General features: G+C 54.9%; 1 protein-coding gene across 6 annotated transcripts in view; it reads right to left on the bottom strand.

The window, feature by feature from the left end:
• Positions 1–22,724, bottom strand: part of NTNG2 (netrin G2) — a 74,238-nt gene that overhangs the window by 30,572 nt on the left and 20,942 nt on the right. For all 6 annotated transcript variants that reach the window (XM_033858926.2, XM_073806731.1, XM_073806732.1 and 3 more), the window contains exon 3: positions 11,188–11,831. In XM_033858926.2, the coding sequence (XP_033714817.1) occupies positions 11,188–11,831 (644 nt within the window). The remainder of the gene's footprint in view (positions 1–11,187; positions 11,832–22,724) is intronic.

Here is a 22,724-nt window from a genome sequence, read left to right as displayed (position 1 = left end):
GCTGAGAGATGCGCGCGCCACCAGGAAGGACCCTGAGTCAGAAAAAATATGGGTGAAGCAAGATGATTGGCCAGATACAACCCGGAAACTCACCTCATCACCATAAACCCCGAGACTGCGAGTCACGTGGCAGAGCAGGTCTCCTGGGCTCCCTTACTCTGCTGCTCTCCGTCCGGGCGCCCCTTCCCAATAAAGTCTCCTGCTTTGTCAGCACGTGCGTCTCCTCGGACGATTCATTGCCAAGTGTTAGACAAGAGCCCACTTGGGCCCTGGAAGGGGTCCCCCTTCCTGCAACAATGGACGGAACTGCAGTGCTGGGGGCAGGATGCTCCCCGGCAATAAAAAGGACCATGCTTGATGGCAACAACACAAGCACCTTGAGGGCACTGTGCTGAGCGAAGGAAGCCTCTCACATGCTGTGCGACTCCATTTACAAGACGTTTTCAAACAGACAAAGCTGTAGTGACAGAGATCAGTGTTTGCTGAGGACGGGGTGGGGGTGGGGGGGGTTGGGAGAGGAGGGTGTGGCTACAAGGGGGCAGCTCGAGGGAGCTCTCTGGGGAGATGGACTGTTCTGTGTCTTGATTGTGCTGGTGGTCCTATGAATCTACGTGGGTTAAAATTCATAGAACTGTACCCCCAAAGGTCAATTTTACTGGATGATAATATACAAAACAAAATGTAAACATATTCAAAAATTTCTTCCAGAAACTTCTTCCTCCCCCGGCTGTCCCCACTTCACTAGGTACAATCTCCATCCACCCAGGGTCTCCAGCCAGAACCCGGGGCTCCCCTGGATGCCTCCTACCAGCCACTCGGTCAACTCCATCCCCAGGCAGCCCTCGGCTCCCATCTCCAGAACCCAGTCCAGGCTGTGCTTTGTCTTGGCGGAAACTGCCTGGTCTCCCTCCAACTGCCCCTCCCAACTCAAGCGGCCGGCCAAGCATCAGAAATCAGAGAGCGTGACCTCCCCGTCTAAAATCCTGCAATGGCTTTCCCTGAACTTAGAACAAAACCAACTCCCTCCCGAGGCTGCAGGGCTAAGCACCACCTGGCCCTGTCCCCTCTGCTCTCACGGCGCTCACACACTCTAGCCACGTCATATTAAGCTCTTAGAAGGCATCACCCGTGAGTTGAAGGCAGGGCCTTTGCACCTGCGGTTCCCCTGCCGGAAACGCACCTCTGCCTGCTCCGGCTCCCCCTTCCGCCTGTAAAGCTACTTCCTCGGGGGGCTTCCCCCACCACCTGGGGCCTGGTGTCAGGTCGCCCCTCCCAGCCACCCTCCCTGTAGCCCCCTCGGTTTGTCACCTTCCCAGCACCTTGAGTCACCTGTGGTGGTTTGTTTTGTTTATTCCCATCTCCCTACTAGACCATAAACCCCGTGGGGCTCTTGGATCTGAAGCACCTGGCTATGTTGGACACATAGTAGGTACCTGTTATAGATTGAATTGTGTCCCCCAAAAAGATAGATGGAAGTTCTATCTATCCTGGTGCCTGTGACTCTGACCTGATATGGAAACAGGGTCTTTGCAGATGTGATTAAGATATAAATTAAGGGGCTTCCCTGGTGGCGCAGTGGTTGAGAGTCCGCCTGCCGATGCAGGGGACACGGGTTCGTGCCCCGGTCCGGGAGGATGCCGCGTGCCGCGGAGCGGCTGGGCCCGTGAGCCATGGCCGCTGAGCCTGCGCGTCCGGAGCCTGTGCTCCGCAACGGGAGAGGCCACGGCAGTGAGAGGCCTGCGTACCACAAAAAAAAAAAAGATACAAATTAAGATGAAGTGATACTGGAGTAGGGTGAGCCCTTAGTCCAGTACGACTGCTGTCCTTCTAAGAAGAAGAGATAAGGGGAGAACACTCTATCGAGACAGAGGCACAGAGAGAAGACGGCCACGAGAAGACAGACGAAGGCATGGGATGACGCATCTACAGCCAGGGGATGCCAAAGATGCTGGCTTCCCCCAGCAGCTCGGAGGACGGATTCTCCCTGACAGGTTTTGGAAGGAGCATGGCCCTGCCACCACCTTGATTTCAGACTTCAAGCCCCCAGAACTGTAAGGCAATACATTTCTGTTGTTTTAAGCCCACCTGATCTGTGGTACTTGGTGATGGCAGCCCTAGGAGACTAACTAATACAAGTGCCCTTTAAAAATATCCATTGAATGAATTAATACGACAGTGACAAAACTCTCAGAAGGAAATCCTCCCCACTCAGCGAGAGAAAGGGGGGCGCTCGTTCTCCCCAGCACTGTTGGAAGGCATTACTGTCAGGGATTCCATCCCTAACTCACCCACTGGGACCCCATATCTTCTGAGACCCCAGCCAAACCCAGGACCCCCCTGCTGCCCCCTCCCACCAGGGCTGGGGCCACACCTGGTAGGTGAGCAGCCCAGAGGTACCCAAAGGAGCCTGGACAAATGCCCCATGGGTCCCCCTGCCACACTTGGCAGTGGACACCCCCCCATATCCTCAGCACAGCTCTGCCCCCGCCCCAGTCCTCAGCAGATGACAGTATGGTGCGTGTCCCATCTTTGGTGGGAGGGGGTGGTTCAGGAAGATTGGCAGGTTCGGTTAAAGGGTGTAAACTGCGCCTAACAAAATCTCTGTCCTTAATGAGCTGGGAACATACATGTTGGGTTGAAAAAATAAAAAATAGAACACGAAACTGACTCTCCAAACGTTTGGGGATCACGGACCCCTTTGGCAATGGAATGAAAACGAAGGCCCTCACTCGGGCCGACCTCACACCCACACGATGCTTAGCATGTATTTCCGGGAGTCCAGGACCATTAAGGCCCACTCTCCCGAAAGCACGGGCCCCGTAGAAGGAACTCCAGGCTGATCACTCCCTGGGATCCTGGTGTTTTATTGACACAGTGGTGACCCTAGCACTTACTGCATGTTTACCATGGCCTGGCCACGGCTCTGAGCCTCTTCACGGGTTGTCTGATTTAAACTCCATGGTTATGGGACTTCCCTGGTGGTGCAGTGGTTGAGAATGCACTTGCCAATGCAGGGGACGTGGGTTCAAGCCCTGGTCCGGGAAGATCCCATGTGCCGCGGAGCAGCTAAGCTCGTGAGCCACAGCTACTGAGTCTGTGCTCTAGAGCCCGTGAGCCACAACTACTGAGCCTGCATGCCACAACTACTGAAGCCCGTGCGCCTAGAGCCCGTGCTCCGCAGCAAGAGAAGCCACTGCAGTGAGAAGCCTGCACACCACAACGAAGAGTAGCCCCTGCTCGCCGCAACTAGAGAAAGCCCGTGCACAGCAACGAAGACCCAATGCAGCTAAAAATGAAACAAACAAACAAACTCCATGGTTATTATCTCCATTTTATGGAGGTGGGAAAGGAGCCACAGACAAGTTAAGAAACTTGCCCTGGGTCACACCTGAGCCAGGATTTGCACCTGGACAGTCTGACATGGAAGCCATCCACCTATGTCTTTTTCTCTTGTGTGTGTGTGTGTGTGTGTGTGTGTGTGTGTGTGTGTGTGTGTGTGTTAAAATATACATAACATAAAACTTACTATTTTGCCATTTTAAAGTGGATAGTTCAGTGACATTAAGTGCATTCACGTTACTGTGCAACTGCCATCAATATCCTTTTCTAGGGACTTCCCTGGTGGTCTAGTGGTTAGGACTCAGTGCTTTCACCACCGTGGCCAGGGCTCAATCCCTAGTCAGGGAACTAAGATCCTGCAAGCTGTGCAGCACAGCCAAAAATAAAATAAAATTAACAAACAAACAAATAAAAGCAATTACCTTTAAAAGATATCCTTTTTCATGGGGAGGGGGAAGGGTGAGCTGTGACAAAGTGAGAGAGCGGCATGGACATATATACACTACCAAACATAAGGTAGATAGCTAGTGGGAAGCAGCCGCATAGCACGGGGAGATCAGCTCGGTGGTTTGTGACCACCTAGAGGGGTGCGATAGGGAGGGTGGGAGGGAGGGAGACGCAAGAGGGAAGAGATATGGGAACATATGTATATGCATAACTGATTCACTTTGTTATAGAGCAGAAACCAACACACCATTGTAAAGCAATTATACCCCAATAAAGATGTTTAAATAAATAAATGATTTTGATCCGTTAAAAAAAAAAATCCTTTCCAGAACACTTACATCACCCCAAACAGAAACTTTATACCCTCTAAGTAACTCTCCATTCCCCTCTCCCTCCAGCCCCTGGCAACCTTATCCTATTTTCCATCTCTATGAACTTGCCTATTCCTGGTGCCTTACCTATGTGGACTCACACAGTATTTGTCCTTCTGTGTCTGGTTTATATCATCCATGTTGTAGCAGGTGTCAGGATTTCCTTCCTTTTCAAGGCTGAATAATATTCCATGGTATGTAGAGACCACATTTTGTTACTCCATCATCAGTTGATGGACACTTGGGTTATTTCCACCTTTCCACTATGCAAGTAATGCTGCTAGGAACATGGGTGCACAAATATCTATTCAAGTCTCTGCTTTCAGTTCTTTTGGGTGTATAACCCGGAGTGGAACTGCTGGATCATATGGGAATTCTATGTTTAATTTTTTGAGGAACCAAAACACTGTTTTCCACAGCCACTGCGCCATTTTACATTCCTACCAATAGTGCACGTGGGTTCGTATTTGTCCACATCCTTGCCAACACTCGTTGTTTTCTGTTTTTCTGACGGTAGTCATCCTAAGGGGGCACCTCCATCTATTTCTTAACCTCCAAGCCTCAGTTTCCTCATCCGCATACTGGGGACAAGGACCCTCAAGGGGCAGGACTCAATGAGGAAACACACAAACGGGACTTAGAATACCATATGGCCCGTAAGAACTGCTCGGCAATGACAGCTAATGTTCCTGAAGGGGGGAGCCCCACCCCCCAACCCCAGGTGGGGGTCACAGAGCTACAAGGGTCAGTGCAGGCAGAATAAAAATCACACGCTTCCCTTCTCACCCATGTTCCCTGCTGATCAGCAACGGAAGAGACTAGACGGAGGGCGGGGCAAGTCCGTGCAGTAAGTGGAAAGGCCTCTGCTCTCTCTGATCCCCTCCCCCTCCCCCTCCCCTCCACACACACACACACACACACACACACACACACACACACGCACAAAGCCTGCTTCCCTCCTGCGTTTTCTATTCTTGTCCTAAGTTCCGTCTATCTTTAGTTACTGGGTGATCAATACGGCAGGACGTTTATGGAAGAAGACAAGAAGGCAAGAAAGGGGCAGGGGGTCAAGGGAGGAGAAAACCAGGCGGGTGCCGGCTGGCCCAGGGCCTTGGATGAGAAGCCAGACCCCAGCAGCATCTGGGAAAGCCAGTGGATTCTCACACCTACCAACTTTTAAAATGGTATCTGTAGTTCCTGTTCCCTTAATCAATGGTGTACAGATGAGGTGCACAGGACCTTCATCTGACGCATGGGACCTCTCTCCATCATCTCCCACCAACACCACCCTGCTCGGCTTGAATACCTCCAAGAACGGGGAACTCACTCTTCCTTTCCTGTCCTTGGCTGGCTAAGGCCCAGCTGGACTGGTTCCCTGGAGCCTCCAAGAGTTTTCTGGGTGGAGGACTTTGCCCTGGGGCAGGGCCTGAGGGTGAGAATAGGATGACCATTTCCCCTTCCCTCTGCCCCAGACCCAGAGTCAGCAGGCTGTTTACCCGGAGTTTGTCCAGATCCCAGGTGCCCGCCCTGCCAGAGGTCTGCAGAATACTGTGAGTGTAGCGGCTATGCTGTCACCGCTGTGAGAAGACAGGCAGGTCTCAGAGCAGAGGGGGCACACTGACAGCTTGTGAGCTGCCTTGGGTTGCAGGTGTGTTTTGTTTTACCTGCACAGGATTTTCAGTAGCTGCCAGTATTTCAAAAAGCAAGTGATTTCACATATATATCTGCTGTGTGCCTTCTCTCACAACATCAGAAGATGCGGCAACATCTGGTCTGCCTCTCTCCCTGACCTCTCCGGCCACCTAGCCAGAGGAATGGGACACTAGGGTAAGCTCTTCAAATATATCGTTTCACTGAAGCCTCACCCCAAGCTGGTGAGGTCGTTATCATATCTCCATTTTGCAGACGGGAAAACTGAGGCTTAGACAGGTTAAGGTGATCCAGCTAATCAGTGATGGAGGCAGGATTCAAACCCTGGTTGGTCTAATGATGCCAGCTTCTACCTGGGGGTTCCCAACTCTCCACTCCCTTGCGGAGATTTGTAAAGAATCTCTTCTGGACCTCGCCCCAAACTTATGGGATCCAGAGCTCTTAGCAGTGGGGCTGGGGAGCCCGTTGTTTTAAAATGCCCTCCTGAGGATTTCCCTGGCGGTCCAGTGGTTAAGAATCCACCTTCCAATGCAGGGGACGGGGCTTTGAACCCTGGTTGGGGAACTAAGATCCCACATGCCGTGGGGCAACCAAGTCTGCATGCCGCAACTAGAGAGAAGCCCACGCGCTGCAACGGAAGATCCCGCATGCCAGATCCCGCATGCGGCAACGAAGGACCCCATGTGCCGCAACTAAGACCCGACGCGGCCAAAAATAAAATAAATAAATATTTAAAAAATAAATAAATAAAGTAAAATGCTCTCCTGTATGAAGCTGGTTGGATGTGGGCCTGGCTGCCCTTGACCACTGTGTTGGGGGTGCAGGTGGGGGCCTTGTCTCTTCTCCAAGCACCGTCTCATTCCTCCTCAAATCCGGTGCCGCCCCGGACTTGCCCAGTTAAAGCCAGCCGCTCTCCCAGCCCACACCTGAGTTTCCCTGTGTGTGGAAGGAGAAAATCGCTCCCGCCCCTTCCCAGCCTTCCAGGAATGGGAGCAACTTAATGGGCGGGACCCCCTCTTCTCTTTATCTCAGACCCAGAGTAAGCAGGACTGGCAAAGCTGTTTTGCCTGGTCTTGAAGGGAGGGGAGGCCGGTGGTGGGCCGGGACCTCCAGGTGCTGGAAGCTACTTTGCTCCCTGCACCGCTGCCCTGTGGGGCTGCGGTTTGCTCTCCTTCTTCCTCTCACCCCCTGATTTGTACCAGGTCCTCACCCCCAGGGGCCTGGGCTTCTCCATCTGCTCCATCCTCCTCCCCCAGAGCCAGGTGCTTGCTGGCTGGAAATAGCTGACATGAGGGACAGGGCTGGAAGCATCCATGGTATCAAAGACCTTTAGATTCCATAGAGAGATGGACTTGAGCTTGGGCACACTAGGGTTGGACCTTGACTGTTTGGTGGTCAGTTTCGCTGTGTGATCTACTTATGTCCCCTGACCTCGGCCTCCTTATCTAAAAACACGAGGTGGAGGGGAATGTCGTCCCTGTGGGAAAGGCTCTATGGGGCGGAGATCAGGTCCGGCTTGCTCAATGCTCCAGCTTGTGGGGTCTTAGAGATTTAATAACCTTGTGGGAAGTGAATGACTATTGATTAACTAAGATGCATGTGAGCCCTGAGCTCACTGCTCAACAGGAAAGGAGCCCATAGCAAACACTCAGTAAGTATCAGCTACTATTGTTAGCAGGCCACAGGGGGAGGCACCGTGTAACTCTGGGTCATGAAATTCTGAGCAAATACCAGAACAGGTTCAGTCTGAAATCCCAGCACCCGAGAGCGCGGGGATCCTCAGGTCACTACCAAGGGCATCCTCTGGGTGGGCCCACGGGCACCTTTGCCACCCCATCCTGCCTCTCTGGCCTCTCTGGCTCCCAGGCACAGCTGGACTTTCCCACCTGGAATTTAAAAAGGAAAAGTAGAGGAAGTCACAGCCCATTGCTGAAGCATCTGACCAGATCTAATTAATCGATTAGCCAAGCTGCCACTTTCCTGCCAACCAGCCGCCTGAAGAGTACTTACTTTATCTGTGAATTGATCGCGTGCTTTCACCACCACTACAGCTAATCCCCACCACCCACAGAGGCTGGGTGCCAGCGGGAGCTGGGAGCTGCCGGGCAGGGACCGCCCTGCCACGTTGCCAGGGAGGCACGGGCTCCAGGCAGCCCCAGGCCTCAGACAGGAAACTGAGGTCCAGAGAGGGGAGCAGAGGGGCGGGGCTGGAACCCAGCTCACCTGACCCCCAGGTCACCTGGCACCAGAACAGCCCTCTTGATCTAGATGAGGCTGAAAAGCTGAGACTCTTTCCTGCCCCCCACCTGTCCCTCTGTCCCGTCCCAAATACGATCTGCCCCACTTCTGCATCTCAGAGTCCCTCCTAAGAGAAAAATGACCTTTACCCCTGGCTGAGGTGTGAGGGGCACTACAGGTCCTGGCTGCCACCATCCAGCACAGACCCTGCAGCCGGCCTGGACCTTAGGACCCTGCACGAGCCGCCTAACGAAGGGGCAGGCGGGCCCTTGATTAGACTCCTGAAGATGAGGGACACCCCCATAGCAGCCCAAGGAGGTCAGAAAAGGGGCCACAGCCCCCAGAAGGGGTGGGGATCTTGTTCCTACCTCCGGACTGCTAAGCTGTTGGGTCAGTGGATGGGAGGCTCTTAAGAGAACCAGACCATCGCATCCCCAGGGCTGGCAGAGGTCACCAAGATGGCCCACGGCCCAAAGCCTGCACACAGATCTAAGAAACAGGAGCAGGACATTGATCCTTGACTCCCCGCTACCGCAACAGCTGCCACATATCAGGCGGTCTCCAGACCACTCCTGGTTTAAAATAGCCTGCCCCCTGGGCTTCCCTGGTGGCGCAGTGGTTGAGAGTCTGCCTGCCGATGCAGGGGACGCGGGTTCGTGCCCTGGTCTGGGAAGGTCCCACATGCCACGGAGCGGCTGGGCCCGTGAGCCATGGCCGCTGAGCCTGCGCATCCGGAGCCTGTGCTCCGCAACGGGAGAGGCCACAACAGTGAGAGGCCCGCGTACCGCAAAAAAAAATAAAAAATTAAAAAATAAAAAATAAATAAAGTAGTCTGCCCCAAGTGCGGGTGGGCTAGGAGTCACGGGTGTCAGAACCACAGGTCCCTGCCTGTGCACCTGCCTCACTGCCACCTGCTGGCCTTGAACTGACCCCACCTCATGAATCGCTTGCCTTTGCCTTGGCCCACCTGGAATCCACAGAGTCAAAGGAAAATACAATGCAGACACAGCGGAAAACCAAAACCCCACATCGCCCCTGCCCACCCCTACTCCGCAGGTGTGACCACAGTGAGACGTTAGTACACCAGCTTCTAGCCTTTTCCCACATCCACGATGCTCCCGGGCCCGAAAGGGCTTCTTTCCAATGTCAACGTCAACAGAGAAATCATGTGTGCGGGCATATTACATATTTTACAAAAATGGGATTATACTATACACACCATGCAGCAAACTGGGTTTTGCACTCATCAGTAATTATATACTCGGGCAGTCTGCAGAGCCTGTCGTGGAAAGCTGCCCAAGGTATGTTGTCCCAGCTGGGTTCTGGTACAGCCCCTGCCCAAACTGGCCTAAGCCATGCTCCTGGCCCTAATTGTGCCCCAACACCCTTGGGTCTCAACTTGGTCCTTCCTCAACCTGCCCCAGCTCTCGGACGCCATTATTTTGAACACTATGTATTTTATTCAATAAACACTTTTTTAGCATGTGTGACGTGCTAACCCACAGTCGTGTAAACTGCGATGTACTAAACACAAGCTCACAGTAGTTCTGAGTATCTCATCAGCTCGAACTCTAACTCAATTAGCTTACCACGATGCAATGAGACAAGCATGTTCGTTATCATCCCTGTTCTACGGATGGGGAGACTGAGGCGCGGAGAGGTCCTCGTCCGGAGGCTCACAGCCCCGTCGACGGCAGAGCCGGGAATTCACCCCAGGCCATCTGGCTCCAGAATGCCTACTCCGACTGTCACAGCAGCGGTTCTCGAACGTGCGTGTATCCGAACCCTCCAGAGAGCTTATTAAAACACAGACTGCTGGGCCTCACCCCTGGGATTTACGGTACAGCAGGCCTGGCACGGGGCCCGAGAATTTGCATTTCTAACGAGTTTCCAAGTGACGGTAATGCTGCTGGTCCAGGAACCACACTTAGAGAGCTCCTGTGTTACATGCTGCTGCCCCTTATGATTGACCCCTTGGTTACCCGCGATGCCCCCCCACCCCAAAGCCTCGCTCTTGAGTGCAGACCAGGGTGTTATATCCGTGGCTGGGGATAAAGGCCTTGCCCCTACTGACCGGCAGGTCATCTGTCGAATGAACAGATGATCTGGGACAGCGTGTGACCATTTTATCATCTGCAATCTACAGAGTTCCTGGGAATCAAAGGCTGTTTTTACCTCCTGTGATGGTCCTTTGCCTCCCCCCAAAGTGTCCACAAAACATCTTCTTCTCCAAAGCTGTGAGTAAAGGACTAACTCGGCAGGGTTGGGTTGTCCACACGCTACAGAGTCCAAAGAAAAGTCTGGCCCTTAACTAGCTCCTGGGAGGAGTTTATGAGCCTTGGAATGTCCTGCCTAACAAGAGTCTTTGTTTATCTGGGGCCTGGGGCCACTCCAGATAATTGATACTAATGATGTGATTTATGATGGCGGCCTGGGGCCATGCAGTATCAGCATGACCTGTGGGTCAAGGAATTGGGGCCCAAGGTCAACCACGTGGGCAGTCAGCCACGCCTACATAACCAATTCCCAACAAAACCCCTGGATACCCAGGCTCGGGCAAGTTCCCCTGGCTGGCGCTACTCCGCACGCGCTGTCACCGTTGCTGCACCGGGAGAGGATGACAGGAAGCTCGCACTGCTCTCTCCCAGAGCCTGCCCTCTGAACCTTTCTCTGTCGCTGATCATAATCTGTATCCTTTCATTGTAACAACAGCAACTGTGGGTGTAACAGCTTTGCTAGGCTCTGTGAGTCCTTCTAGCAAATCCTGGAGCCTGAAGGCGGTCTCGGGCACCCCCCAGACACAAGTGCCCGTTCATTGAGTCCGTGGCCAGTTACGTTGTACCTCCCGAGGACCAGGCTTTAGCTCAAACCCCACCCACACTGCCCAGGTCTGCTCAGCTCCACCCATCCTCTCCAGACCTCCCAGCCCTGTGGCTAGAGGTAGCCTGGGCCCTACGGGGGACATTCAGCATCCAGCATTCACCTCCCTCCATGGAAAATCGCAGGTAGCCCCTTTGATGCAACACCAGGTAATGTCCCAGGTATCACGTAACATCCTAGGCCTCAGGTAACATTCCAGGTATCTGGTAATATCCCGGCAAGCAGGTAACATCCTGGGTACCAGGTCACCCCCGGGCCTTACCTGCCCATGACCTCGATGTTGGAGATGGCGTAGAAGTACTTGTAGAGGTTCTCCCGCTGCACATACGTGCCGCCCAGCGCCGGGCGCAGCAGCCGCATGCGCAGGTCGGTGAGGGTGAAGAATTCCTTGAGGCCCTTGGCGCTCTCCAGCCGCGTGTACAAGTTGTCCATGTTGCGCAGGTTGGGGCCGGCGAAGATGGCGAAGCGGTCCCGTACCTCGAAGCGCACGTGCTTCTCCTTCTTGGAGCCGGCCCAGCGCGAGTACTCCTCCGTGCACAGCACCCGGTGGGCACCCGACGCCGACAGGTCGCGGGCGCGGCGGGCGGGCATGCCGAAGGCCTCCATGCAGTCCTCTGCGTAGAACTGGTAGGGCTGCCACGTGCGCCCGTTGTCCAGCGACTTCTCCAGGACCATGGCGGTGGGCCGGCCGTACTCGAACGTCACCACCACGTCGTCCGTCAGCTCCAGGCTCTTGTTCCACGACAGGGTGATGTTGGCCTCCAGCGGGCTGGGGTAGCGGCTCCAGGGGACGCTCTGCCAGTAGGTGGCCAGGCCCTCATCCTCCCTGTCCAACATGAGCCGGGGCGGGTGAGCCAGGTCCGGGTTGGAGGCGTCACACTCGTTGCTGCACAGGTAGGGGTTCTCCTGCGGGTGGGGAGAAGACCAGGGTGGATGCTGACTGTTCTGGGGGGCCCGGGAGCCTTGTCCCAGCCCAGCCCCGGTGTCTGCCCAGAGGTCTCAGAGCCTGTGCTCCGACGTCCGAGCACCAGGAAGCCTCTCTCTTCCAAAGCCCATAAAGACATGCAGCTCTATTGCCTCCCAAGAAAACATTCGTTCCTACTCTAAGCTCAGACAATCAAGAGGGGCGGGAGCTAGTCACTGCTCTGAGACCCTCCATGGCTCCCCACTGCCCGGAGGATAAAGCCCTACTGCTTTACCTCATTGACTCTGACCTCCTCCCACCATATCTGGAGCCACTGTTCCTGGCCTCCCACCTGAGCACTCCTGTCCTCCAAGCCTCCCTTGTCTGTGCCTCTGAGCCTTTGCAGATGGCATCCCCTCTCCTTGACATGCCCTTCCACTCTCTGTCTGCCTCCAAATTCCTACTCACACTTTTTTTGTCATCTTTATTGGAGTATAATGGCTTTACAATGGTGTGTTAGTTTCTGCTGTATAACCAAGTCAATCAGCCATATGCATACACATGTCCCCATATCCCCTCCGTCTTGAACCTCCCTCCCACCCTCCCTATCCCACCTCTCTAGGTCATTGCAAAGCGCCGAGCTGACCTCCCTGTGCTATGCGGCTGCTTCCCACTAGCTGTTTTACATTTGGTAGTGTATATATGTCCATGCCACTCTCTCACTTCGTCCCAGCTTACCCTTCCCCCTCCCCGTGCCCTCAAGTCTATTCTCTACGTCTGCCTCTTCATTCCTGCCCTTCCCCTAGGTTCTTCAGCACCATTTTTTTTAGATTCCATACATATGTGTTAGCATACGGTATTTGTTTCTCTCTTTCTGACTTACTTCACTCTGTATGACAGTCTCTAGGTCCATCCACCTCACTACAGATAGCTCTATTTTGTTTCTTTTTATGGCTGAGTAATGTTCCATTGTATATATGTGCCACATCTTCTTTATCCATTCATCTGTGGATGGACATTTGACTCTTGAAACATCTCCTACACAGAGACGCCTTCTCGACCCTTCAGACAATACAATTAGTAGCAACAGGAGGGGCAGTGGAAGAAGTCCACCTGGTGCCCAGCACATTATCTCATTTCTCTCCTGTTCAGTAACTAGCTAACCACCAATGCTCACAGTGTGGGAGTGTCAACTCCATGCTCGGGATGAAGCAACCCGGGCTTTGGAAGGTGGTGGCCCTTGCCCGAGGCCCTGCTAGGAAGAGCTGGGGGCCGCACTGTGGCCTGTCTGTCACTGGGGCCTGCTCTCTGTCCCCACAGCATGCGTGTCTGCCTCACGCACAGCCCGGGTTCCTCTCAAGGGGGTGCGTCTTGTGGCAGTCCTTTCCTCGGCACGTGCCTGGCTGGCCCAGTGGGGGACACTGGCTGGGTAAGGCAGGGCACGGCCCCCACATGCTTCCTCTCCCCTCACCCCTGCCTCCAAAAGCTGGCAGCCCACTCCCTGGCCCAGCGGGCTCCAGCTGGGGCTTCTCTCCTCCACAGTTCAAATCCATCCCCCGGGTCTGGCCTGCCGTGTGAACTCACCCAGAGGCCTGAAAATATCACTCACGTGGTGGTTGCTGGGGGTTGGAGGGATGAATAGGGGGAAGCCCAGGGAATTTTTAGGGCAGTGAAGCCATCTTGTATGACACTGTCATGCTGGATAAATGACATGGTACATTTGTGCAACGCCAGGAGGGAGCCCTACCGTCAACGTGGGCTTGCGTTAATGACGACACACCCATGTAACAAAGGTAGCACGCTAATGCAAGCTGTGGATAATGGGGCAGCTGTGTGGGGAACGGGTCTTAGGGGCTCTCTGGACTGTCTGCTCCATTTTCGGTAAACCTAAGACTGCTCTAAAAAATAAAGGCTATTAATTAACAGGAAACGCCGTCACTGAGAACCGCACGCGCCCCAGACCAATGGCAGCTCCTTTGATGAATATTTCAGGACCCTGGTTTGCTCAGACAAAAGCGGCTTCGATCTGAGTTAAAGCCTCATGTTCTAAAACGAGGCATTCGGCTCCCAGTGGCCGTGGGCGTCTTGTCTCCCGAGGGGCCGAGTCGGCATCACCGCAGCGACCCTGGGCCATCACCTTTGAAGCCCGTTAGTGGAGGGCCAGTTCCTAGGCCACCCAGGGATCCTCAGCGGGCAGCTTGGCTCTGGGGTTTACTGAGGCGGGTCCCACCAAAATAGCTCTGTCCTGGGTCCCCTGTGGTACCACTATCCACCCCACCTGGCCAGACCTGCTGATTCCCAGGACCCGGAAAACTTGGGGTGGAAGGGGTACAGCATTGAGTCCACCCCCCTCACTGAGCAAATGGGGAAACCGAGGCCCAGGTGGGGCAGAACTGGCCCAGGACTCCCTGAGGGTGGGAGGGGTTTGAGGACGAGCCTGCTTGTGTCCTGGACAACCTCAGAGGTGTTCTGGAACTCTAGGGACCTCACGCACAACATGGCAGGGAGAGGGGCCAGGCTTGGCCCATGGGGGTCCAAGCTTCCCCGCACTCCAGCTGGTGCTCTTGTGACGTCGCCCGGAACGGGGAGAGGCTGAAAGGCCCCGTGGGGATGGCTCAGTGGCTTGTAGAGTCCAGGCCTGGTGATGAAAGGGGGGCAGGCCTGCCTGTGGGGAACAGCCCGCTCCCCAGGCCCTCAGCTGGCTCAGAGCTCACACCTGGACACTGGGGACCGGAAGACACAGTTTGCGCTCAAGTGGGCATCCTCCCCTCCCCCGACCCAGCAATCATCCTCTTCCCACAGCTTCCCTTCTCCTACCGCCCCTGGCAACTTGTTATGGAGTATACTCTGCGCCCCCGCCCCCCAAACTCATATGTTGAAGCCTGAACCCCCAGTACTTCTGAATGTGACTGTATTTGGAAATAGGGCCTTTAAAGGTGATTACATTAAAATGAGGCCCTTAGGGTGGGCCCTGATCCAATCTGACTGGTGTCCTTACAAGAAGGGAAAATTTGGATACACAGACCCCTGGGGCACGTGCACACAGAATGACCATGTGAAGAAGCAGCAACAGGGGCCCATGGGCAAGTCATGGAGAGAAGCCTCAGAAGAAACTAGCCTGCCTTGGTTTTCAAGGGTCAGACCTTGACCTTGGACTTCCAGCCTCCAGAACCTGAGAAAATAAATTTCTGTGGTTTAAGCCACGCAGGCCCTAGCAAACTAATACAGGCCTCACCCCAAGTGAGCAAAGCGTGGGTCAGGGTGGGAGCAACGGCCAGACGCTCTCTCTGGGGCCCTCCTCTACCGGCCCGCTTCTCAATACGCTGGTACCAGGTGGCATCATGCTACTCTGCCCACCTGGAAAGCTATCCACCCAGCACTGAAGCTGGGCCTTTTCCCCGGCTGTCTCATCCCCTCTCACCTCTGAGCTTGTGCCCCGGCAGCTGCTTTCCCTCCTCTGGGTTTTTAGAGCTTTCCCTATGTACTTCCTCCAGGAAGCCCTCCTTGCCTGATTCACTTTTTTTTTTTTAATTAATTAATTAATTAATTAATATTTTTGGCTGTGTAGGGTCTTCGTTTCTGTGCGAGGGCTTTCTCTAGTTGTGGCGAGTGGGGGCCACTCTTCATTGCCGTGCACGGGCCTCTCACTGTCGTGGCCTCTCTTGTTGCGGAGCACAGGCTCCAGACACACAGGCTCAGTAGTTGTGGCTCCCGGGCCCAGTCGCTCCGTGGCATGTGGGATCTTCCCAGACCAGGGCTCGAACCCGTGTCCCCTGCATTGGCAGGCAGATTCTCAACCACTGCGCCACCAGGGAAGCCCCTGATTCACTTTTGAACCCAGTTCCCTCGTCATTCATCACAGGATTGTTAGCGTGCTTATCTGGGACAGTGTAGTGAAGCCTCCCTATAGGGCTTGGACCTCAGTGACCAGTCACTAAGTTACAGTTATTTGGTCATCCTATTAATTAGTTATTAATAGAATGATAATTAGATTAATAGTCATAGACCTCATATGGAATGTTGATATTATTCCTGTCAACCCCCAGCTGCTGTGAAACACCTCACCTCTCCCCTGGTCCTTTTTTTTTTTTTTTGGCCACACCGCGTGGCTTGTGGGACCCTAGTTCCCCGACCAGGGATTGAACCTGGGCCCTCCGCAGTGAGAGTGTGGAGTCCTAACCACTGGACCTCCAGGGAAGTCCCTCCTCTGGTCCTTCTCCATCCCCCTGCCTACGTTCCCTCACCTGCCCAGCCTCCTGTGGTCCCCATGGCGGGATATTGGATCCCTCACGCCCCCCCCCACCCCTGCGCCCGGCCTGTCTGTCATCAGGAAGACTGACACAGCCAGCTCTGCAGAGGGACGGGGGGCTCCAACCTGGCTGCCCTAGCCTGCAGGGCTCACTGCCCCCCCCGCCCCCGCCCCGGCCTCAGCCCAGGAAGCAGATGGTCAGAAACTAATGAATCAGCCTGTGTATTTACCAGCTCTGTGCCTGCTGCGGAGTGAGCGGGCTTAATCAACAGCGAGCACAATAAATAAATCCCAAGCCATCGCCAACACAATTCCCTCTCTCCTATTTCTCTTCTTTCTTCCACCGCCCTCCCACCCCAAGATCTCGGAATTCCATTTAACCGTTGAGGGGCCAGAGTGCCCCCCACTGAAGGCGGCTTCACGCCCACGGTCCTTCCCGAGCGCCACGGGCTCATACCCTCATTTTCCTCCTGTCCACTAGGGAGGATGCCGAGGAGGAAGCCTGGGGTGCGAAGGCCGTTTCACCCCGGAGCCCCGCACCCTGAGCGCCGCTGATCGCTGAGAGTGTGAGGGAGGGGCCGGCAGGGGGGCCAGCGCTGGCAGGCCTCCTAGGTCTGCACATTTCTACTCTATGAGATCAGATTAACTAATCACCGTCAAGATAAAGTGGCCTAATACCGGGGAGAAAGAGCCAGGGATGTTTGGGGCACACCCTTAACTTCTCAGGATGACAGCAGGGCCAAACTTTGATATTATCAAAAGTTGTCATTGTTTCTTTAGACATTTCATGAATATCACCAAAACCAAAAAAATCATACTCCTGTTTAAAAACCTTAGGATGGGGGCTTCCCTGGTGGCACAGTGGTTGAGAGTCCGCCTGCCGATGCAGGGGACACAGGTTCGTGCCCTGGTCCGGGAGGATCCTGCATGCCGCGGAGCGGCTGGGCCCGTGAGCCATGGCCGCTGAGCCTGTGTATCTGGAGCCTGTGCTCCGCAACGGGAGAGGCCACAACAGTGAGAGGCCCGCGTACCGCAAAAAAAAAAAAAAAAAACCTTAGGATGTTCTCTGGAAAAATGTAACACATCACTTTTTCCACTTAGGGGACTCGTGGGGTCCCATTTCCCCAGTTAGGAACCCCTGTTCTGGGGTCAAACAGTTAAGGAAACTGGTGTTGGGGTCTGAAAGCCTTGGCCTCAATCTTGGCTCAACCCCTTGAGGCTGTGTGACCTTGAGAAAGTTGCTTTGCCTCTCTGAGTCTTTATTTTCTCATCCAATATCACATGAGATAATCTGTATGAAATGCCTAGGAAATGTCCTCAAATGGTAGCAATTATGATTAAATAGCAGCTTCACGTACACTAGGTCAAGGGTTTTCCCAGCAACCTTCCAGGGGAAGAAGTAAGGCTGAAGGGCACCTGGCCCCTTCACGGCGAAGCCAGGAACTTCGCACACGACACTGACCACAGTGGGGACTGCTGGCTTGAAAGGGCGTGACGATCGTGACATTCACTGAATGCCAACCATGGGCCAGGGCGGGCTGGGCACTGCACATCCATCCCGGCCGCATCCTCCCGGCAACCCCAGGAGGTGGGGCATCTCCATTTCCCAGACAAGAAACCAAGTACTTGCCAGCCCTGCATCACTTCCTCTGGATCCTATGGGACCCCAGCAAGGAAATCTTGGGGAAACCAAGCCCATCATATCTGCGGCTCACTTATCTCTACAGATACACAAAGGCAACTCACCTGCAAAGTGGGGCAGCACAGCTGGAGGGGTGAAGGCCGGGGTGCAGGGCGAGGGGAAGGCAGTCAGCCTGGGCACCAGCACGGCAGAGAACGGGGTGGGGACAAATCTCCTCCACAGACACTGAGCAGGAGTCACCTGGACCAACTGTTCTACAGAGAAACATTTCATACCAGGCTTTTCATTGAAGAGACCTTGCAACTGTCTCTTCAGTGCTTTTGCTTTTATGTTATTTTTTTGTGCAAAGGGTGCAGCTGGAGTCAGAGTCAGAGGCCAGGCTGTAAAGAGCAGAGACAAGCTACCAGCAAAAAATATCATCGAGGGTTTCCGTGGTGGCACAGTGGTTGAGAATCTGCCTGCCAATGCAGGGGACACGGGCTCGAGCCCTGGTCCGGGAAGATCCCACATGCCGCGGAGCAACTAAGCCCGTGCACCACAACTACTGAGCCTGCGTGCCTAGAGCCCGCGAGCCACAAATACTGAGCCCGCGAGCCACAACCACTGAAGCCCACGCGCCTAGAGCCCGTGCTCCGCAACAAGAGAAGCCACCACAATGAGAAGCCCGCACACCACAACGAAGAGTAGCCCCTGCTCGCCGCAACTAGAGAAAGCCCACGCACAGCAACGAAGACCCAACGCAGCCGATAAATTAATTAATTAATTAAGTTTTTAAAATGAAAAAGTTTACAAATATATATATCATCGAGTGGGAAAGCTGACTGTTAGCAGAGATGGAGGTAACCTGCCTGGGGGAAGTCTGGCTACCTGTTTTTCTGGGTCCTTAACCATGGAGAGCATGGACGGGGCAGTCACCGGAATTGTAAGCAAGTCTTAGGAGGAGGAATAAACAACTTCATGCAGACTGGCCTTGCCATCCAAACCTGTGTTGGGACAAAATCACACCACTGCCGGACACCGCCAGATCAGGTCCGGGTCTTTGCGGAGCAGCGGGCCACAGTGTGTCGGGAAGGGCTTTGCCCTCTGTAACTGGGAGGGCGGGTACAGGGCTCGGCCGCTCACTGGGCACTTGAGCAGTCGCTCCACTGCCGTGAGCCTTAGGTTCCCAACTGCAGGGGAAGTACCAGGAGGGCCGTGGCCACCCCCCCGCCGCCTCCTTCCCCACTGCAGCCCAGACCTTGGCACTTTCTGGGGACTCAGGAAAGCTCTGTCCAGTGAATGAAAGTCCAGGGAGGCTGCGAATGCTGACTTCATGGGCGGTCCTGAGAATTGCACCAGGTGCCACGTGGCAAGCACTCTGGGTGGCCCGGGCTTGTGGACAAGGGATGTAGGGAGAGCATCTTGACTATCACCGGCCCCATGGCCTGGGCCAAGTGCAAGGTCCACGGCCATGCTTAAGCCCTGCATATGCTTCATCCTGGAGGATGGGGTCCTTTTACTTACATTCTGCAAAGGAAGGGGACTGAGCAATGTCTCAAGGTCACGGGGCTCCGCGGTGGCCGAGGTGCGACAAGAAGCCAGGGCGTCGGGCTTGGACACAAGTCAGGAACTGTGCCCCTCACCCAGAGGGAAAGGCGGCTGGCGCCCCAGCCGTGCGCCACTCCCCAGAGGCTCGGGTGTCACCGAGGCGTGTGGGCGAACCCAGGGAACAGTTTAGCAGCTGACAGATTTTTTTGAACCTGTCTGCCAAGTTGCTAGCTGAAGTCTCTTCCTCAGCCCCACCAACCTCAGCTGGGGCTGGGGCATCTGCGGGTGGGAGGCTGGAGGCGGGGGGCTGCCAGGGAGAGCCCTGGGCAAGGGGGGCTGGGCAAGGACTCGGAACACGGCCTTCCCCGGGGACCCTGGCGGGGCGCTTAGGGGAAGGCGGGGCAGCACAGCTCCGTCTTACAGAACAGGACTTAGGCAGGAGCAACAGTGGGGGGAAGCCAACCCACAGAGGAGCTATAGCCCCACCTCCGCCTTGGATGACGCTTCTAGAACTTCAGGGGGAAACTCTTTGGACCTGGTCGCCCACCCATGAGATCATGGAGTTGGGATCCCGGAGACTGTCCCTGACCCCGTGTGTGACCTTGGGTGGGGCCTTGCCCTGCCTGTGCCTCGGTTTCCCCATTCATGAAACGACTGAGCTCTGACTCTCACCTCCCCAAGTCCAAGTTCCTCGGTTGCCCACACCAGTTCGATGAAAGGATGCAGAGACACATCCCCATGCCCTCATCCCAGGGAGAAAGCCAGGGTGCCGGGGGAATTCTCCTTAACAAATTATTTCCTATTTATTGGTAAGAAAAGTTGCAGCGGGGATAAATTATTAACAAATCGGAAACGGAGATTCTGTTGGGAGCCGATTCTAATGCTAGCCGCGCTGAGGTCTCTAACTCTCTCCTCCCTCCCTCCCTCCCTCTGCTCCTCCCCCCGCCCCGCCCCCCCTTCTCCTTCTGCGGTTTCATTGATCCCTGTCCCGCCTCTAACTCCTCCCAACCCGATCCCCCAGGCCTCTCTCCCTTCCCTTTTTCTGGTTTCTTTCCCAAAAGCCCTGGACAGCAGCAAGGTCACCCTTTCCTGCTCGTGAATCAGCAGAAACCGACCCTCCTGTTATTTCGGGGCAGGAGCTGCAGCTGGCCAGGGAGGCTCCTCTTGTAATTTTCTGGTTTTGTTTCTCCTTGGAGCCGTTTCTTCCCAGCCTGGCCGTTACTCAGGCAGGGAAAGGTGTCTTCCCATCCATCCTGGCAATGACTCTCCAGAAGCCACAGTGATGTCCTCCCCACCCCCACCCCAGACCCTGATCCCGAGCCAGCCACCGTGGGCATCTCCTGGTCCAAGGTCTGCCTTGGACCCGGAGTCACGGGCCACCTCCTGAGGCTGGCCTAGCCAGGCCGTAACTTAGGAAACGCACTTCAGTTCTGCAGTTGCTCGGAGCAGCCCTCCACTCTGCTCCAGCCCCCCTTTCATTTCACCCCTGCCCACATTTACCTCCTTCCGGAACCTTCCGAGACTGAGACTGGACTCTGGGACAGCAGGGGCCGGGTCTGGCTCATCCTTGCCACCCCGCACTCCCAGCAGTGATTTGCACAAAGTGGCATTTGAAAAGTATTTCCAAACTCGGTGAGGATCCTTGACAGTTGGATCTAAGGATAGTATCTGTTGAGCAGTTATTCAACATGCCCTTTTCTTCTTTTTTTTTTTTTAATATTTTGGCTCCACCGCGAGTCATGCGGGATCTTCTTTCCCCAACCAGGGATCGAAGCCGTGCCCCCTGCAGCGGAAGCGCAGGGTCCTAACCACTGAACTCCAGGGAAGTCCCAATGCGCCCTTCCTAACGTGCCTCACTGGATCCCATTGCTCTGATGCGACTCAGAGAGGGTAAGCGACCCTCCCGGCATCACCCAGGGAGGACTGTGCGGTTACTGAGGGGAGTGGAAAGCAGCCGGCCCAGGTGCTGTTCTAGCAGCGGGGCAGGGACCCACTTCCTCAGTCCTCGTCGCCCTGACTCTGACTTCCCCGACAGACCCAGCTAGCCAGCCTTTCTGACCACCTGAGGCATAGGGCTGCCCCGGCGGACGAGCTGTCCAGGAGACGGACAAGGACGCAACGGCAAACGCTGCTTCCACCACTGCAGACCCAGAGAGGCTGTCCATCAGCTGAACAGCCAGAGAGGGTGGGGTGAGGTCTTGCCAAGACTCTGGCTAGACAAGGGTTAATCTCTCCAGGAACTCAAAATTGTACTCCTTAAAAAAAAAAAAAAAAAAAAAAAAGGAAATATTTCACTCCGTCCTGGGCATATGCAGATTCTTGCCACAGCCAGATTTTTAGGAGTGTTTGGGGTGGGAAATTCTATCCCAGCTGAAGAGTGCCTGGGTTGATCCCTGTAGGACCAACCCCCACGGGCACCTGCTGCACCCCAGCCCCTCACTGGGTACCACATAACTGATCAGATCCACGTGGGCATCTCTCTCAGACAAGGGATGGCAGCTCTTCATTTGCATACCTTCCACGACAGGGAGCTCATTACTATAAAAAGCAGATAGGCCAATCTGGACTGCTGCCTCCTTAGAAAGTTTGGCGATGTATTTGGACTCACACTCTGCACATTGCCTTTGCTCCAGGCCCCCTTTCTTCTACGTGTTTGTCCTCTTTCCTCTGGTTATGCTGTAAACGTTTTCTAATTGATTAGAAAAAGGAGAGTGAGAGGCCGGATTAGCCCAAGCCCTCCCCTTCCCCCGTGCCAGGAGCTCAAACGCTTCCCCACCAGGGCCAGCGGGCAGGCTCAGCGTTCCTCCTCGCCCCGCCTCGCACGCAGACTCCACCTGTTCATCCGAGGACCCGCCTGCTTGGCGGCGGCCCTGGCCTCTCCCCATCCTCCCTGCCTGCCCACCCCACTCCCCATCCGAGGCTCGCCACCCAAACAGCTCAACGCTTTCGTGGAACACGTTTAGAAAAGAAGTAAATAAAAGTAAATAGGGAGAGACAGAAGGACAAAAGAAAGAAGGAAAGAGAGAAAGAGAGAGAAATCGGGGCAGGGTGGGGGGAGGGGCGCAGAGAGGAAGAAAAGCTGCATTCAGAGAAGCTGGGTAAAGTGCATTATTGATTGAGGACTTAGAAAATGCTTAGAGAGTAGGAAAAGCGCCCTGCTCTTTAAAAGCTTGTACAAAGCAGAAGCTAGACACAGGAGCCTTCCCAAAGAGGGCCTGCTCTGCTGACATGAATATTTTATCACGGAGGAAAAAAAGCGGCTTGGAGGATGCAGTGCTGGGGGCGGGGGGCGGGGAGGCAGGGGGACCAGCAGCCCCCTCCGAGGGGCCTGGCTGGAGTACTCAGGGGAGCCGCCTTCCCCAGACCCCTGGGGCCTTTGCAGAGCCCCTCTCCTCCTCTCTGAGAGCTGCCCTTGGCTTTCTTGCTGAAGAGCAATGGGGCCTCGGTGGGTCCTGAAAGAGCCCCAAGGCTGGTGGG

Source organism: Tursiops truncatus, chromosome 6 (assembly GCF_011762595.2).
Source record: "Tursiops truncatus isolate mTurTru1 chromosome 6, mTurTru1.mat.Y, whole genome shotgun sequence".
NCBI classification, from domain to species: domain Eukaryota; kingdom Metazoa; phylum Chordata; class Mammalia; order Artiodactyla; family Delphinidae; genus Tursiops; species Tursiops truncatus.
Note: the sequence above shows the minus strand (reverse complement) of the source record. Positions and strands in the feature narration are given on the sequence as shown.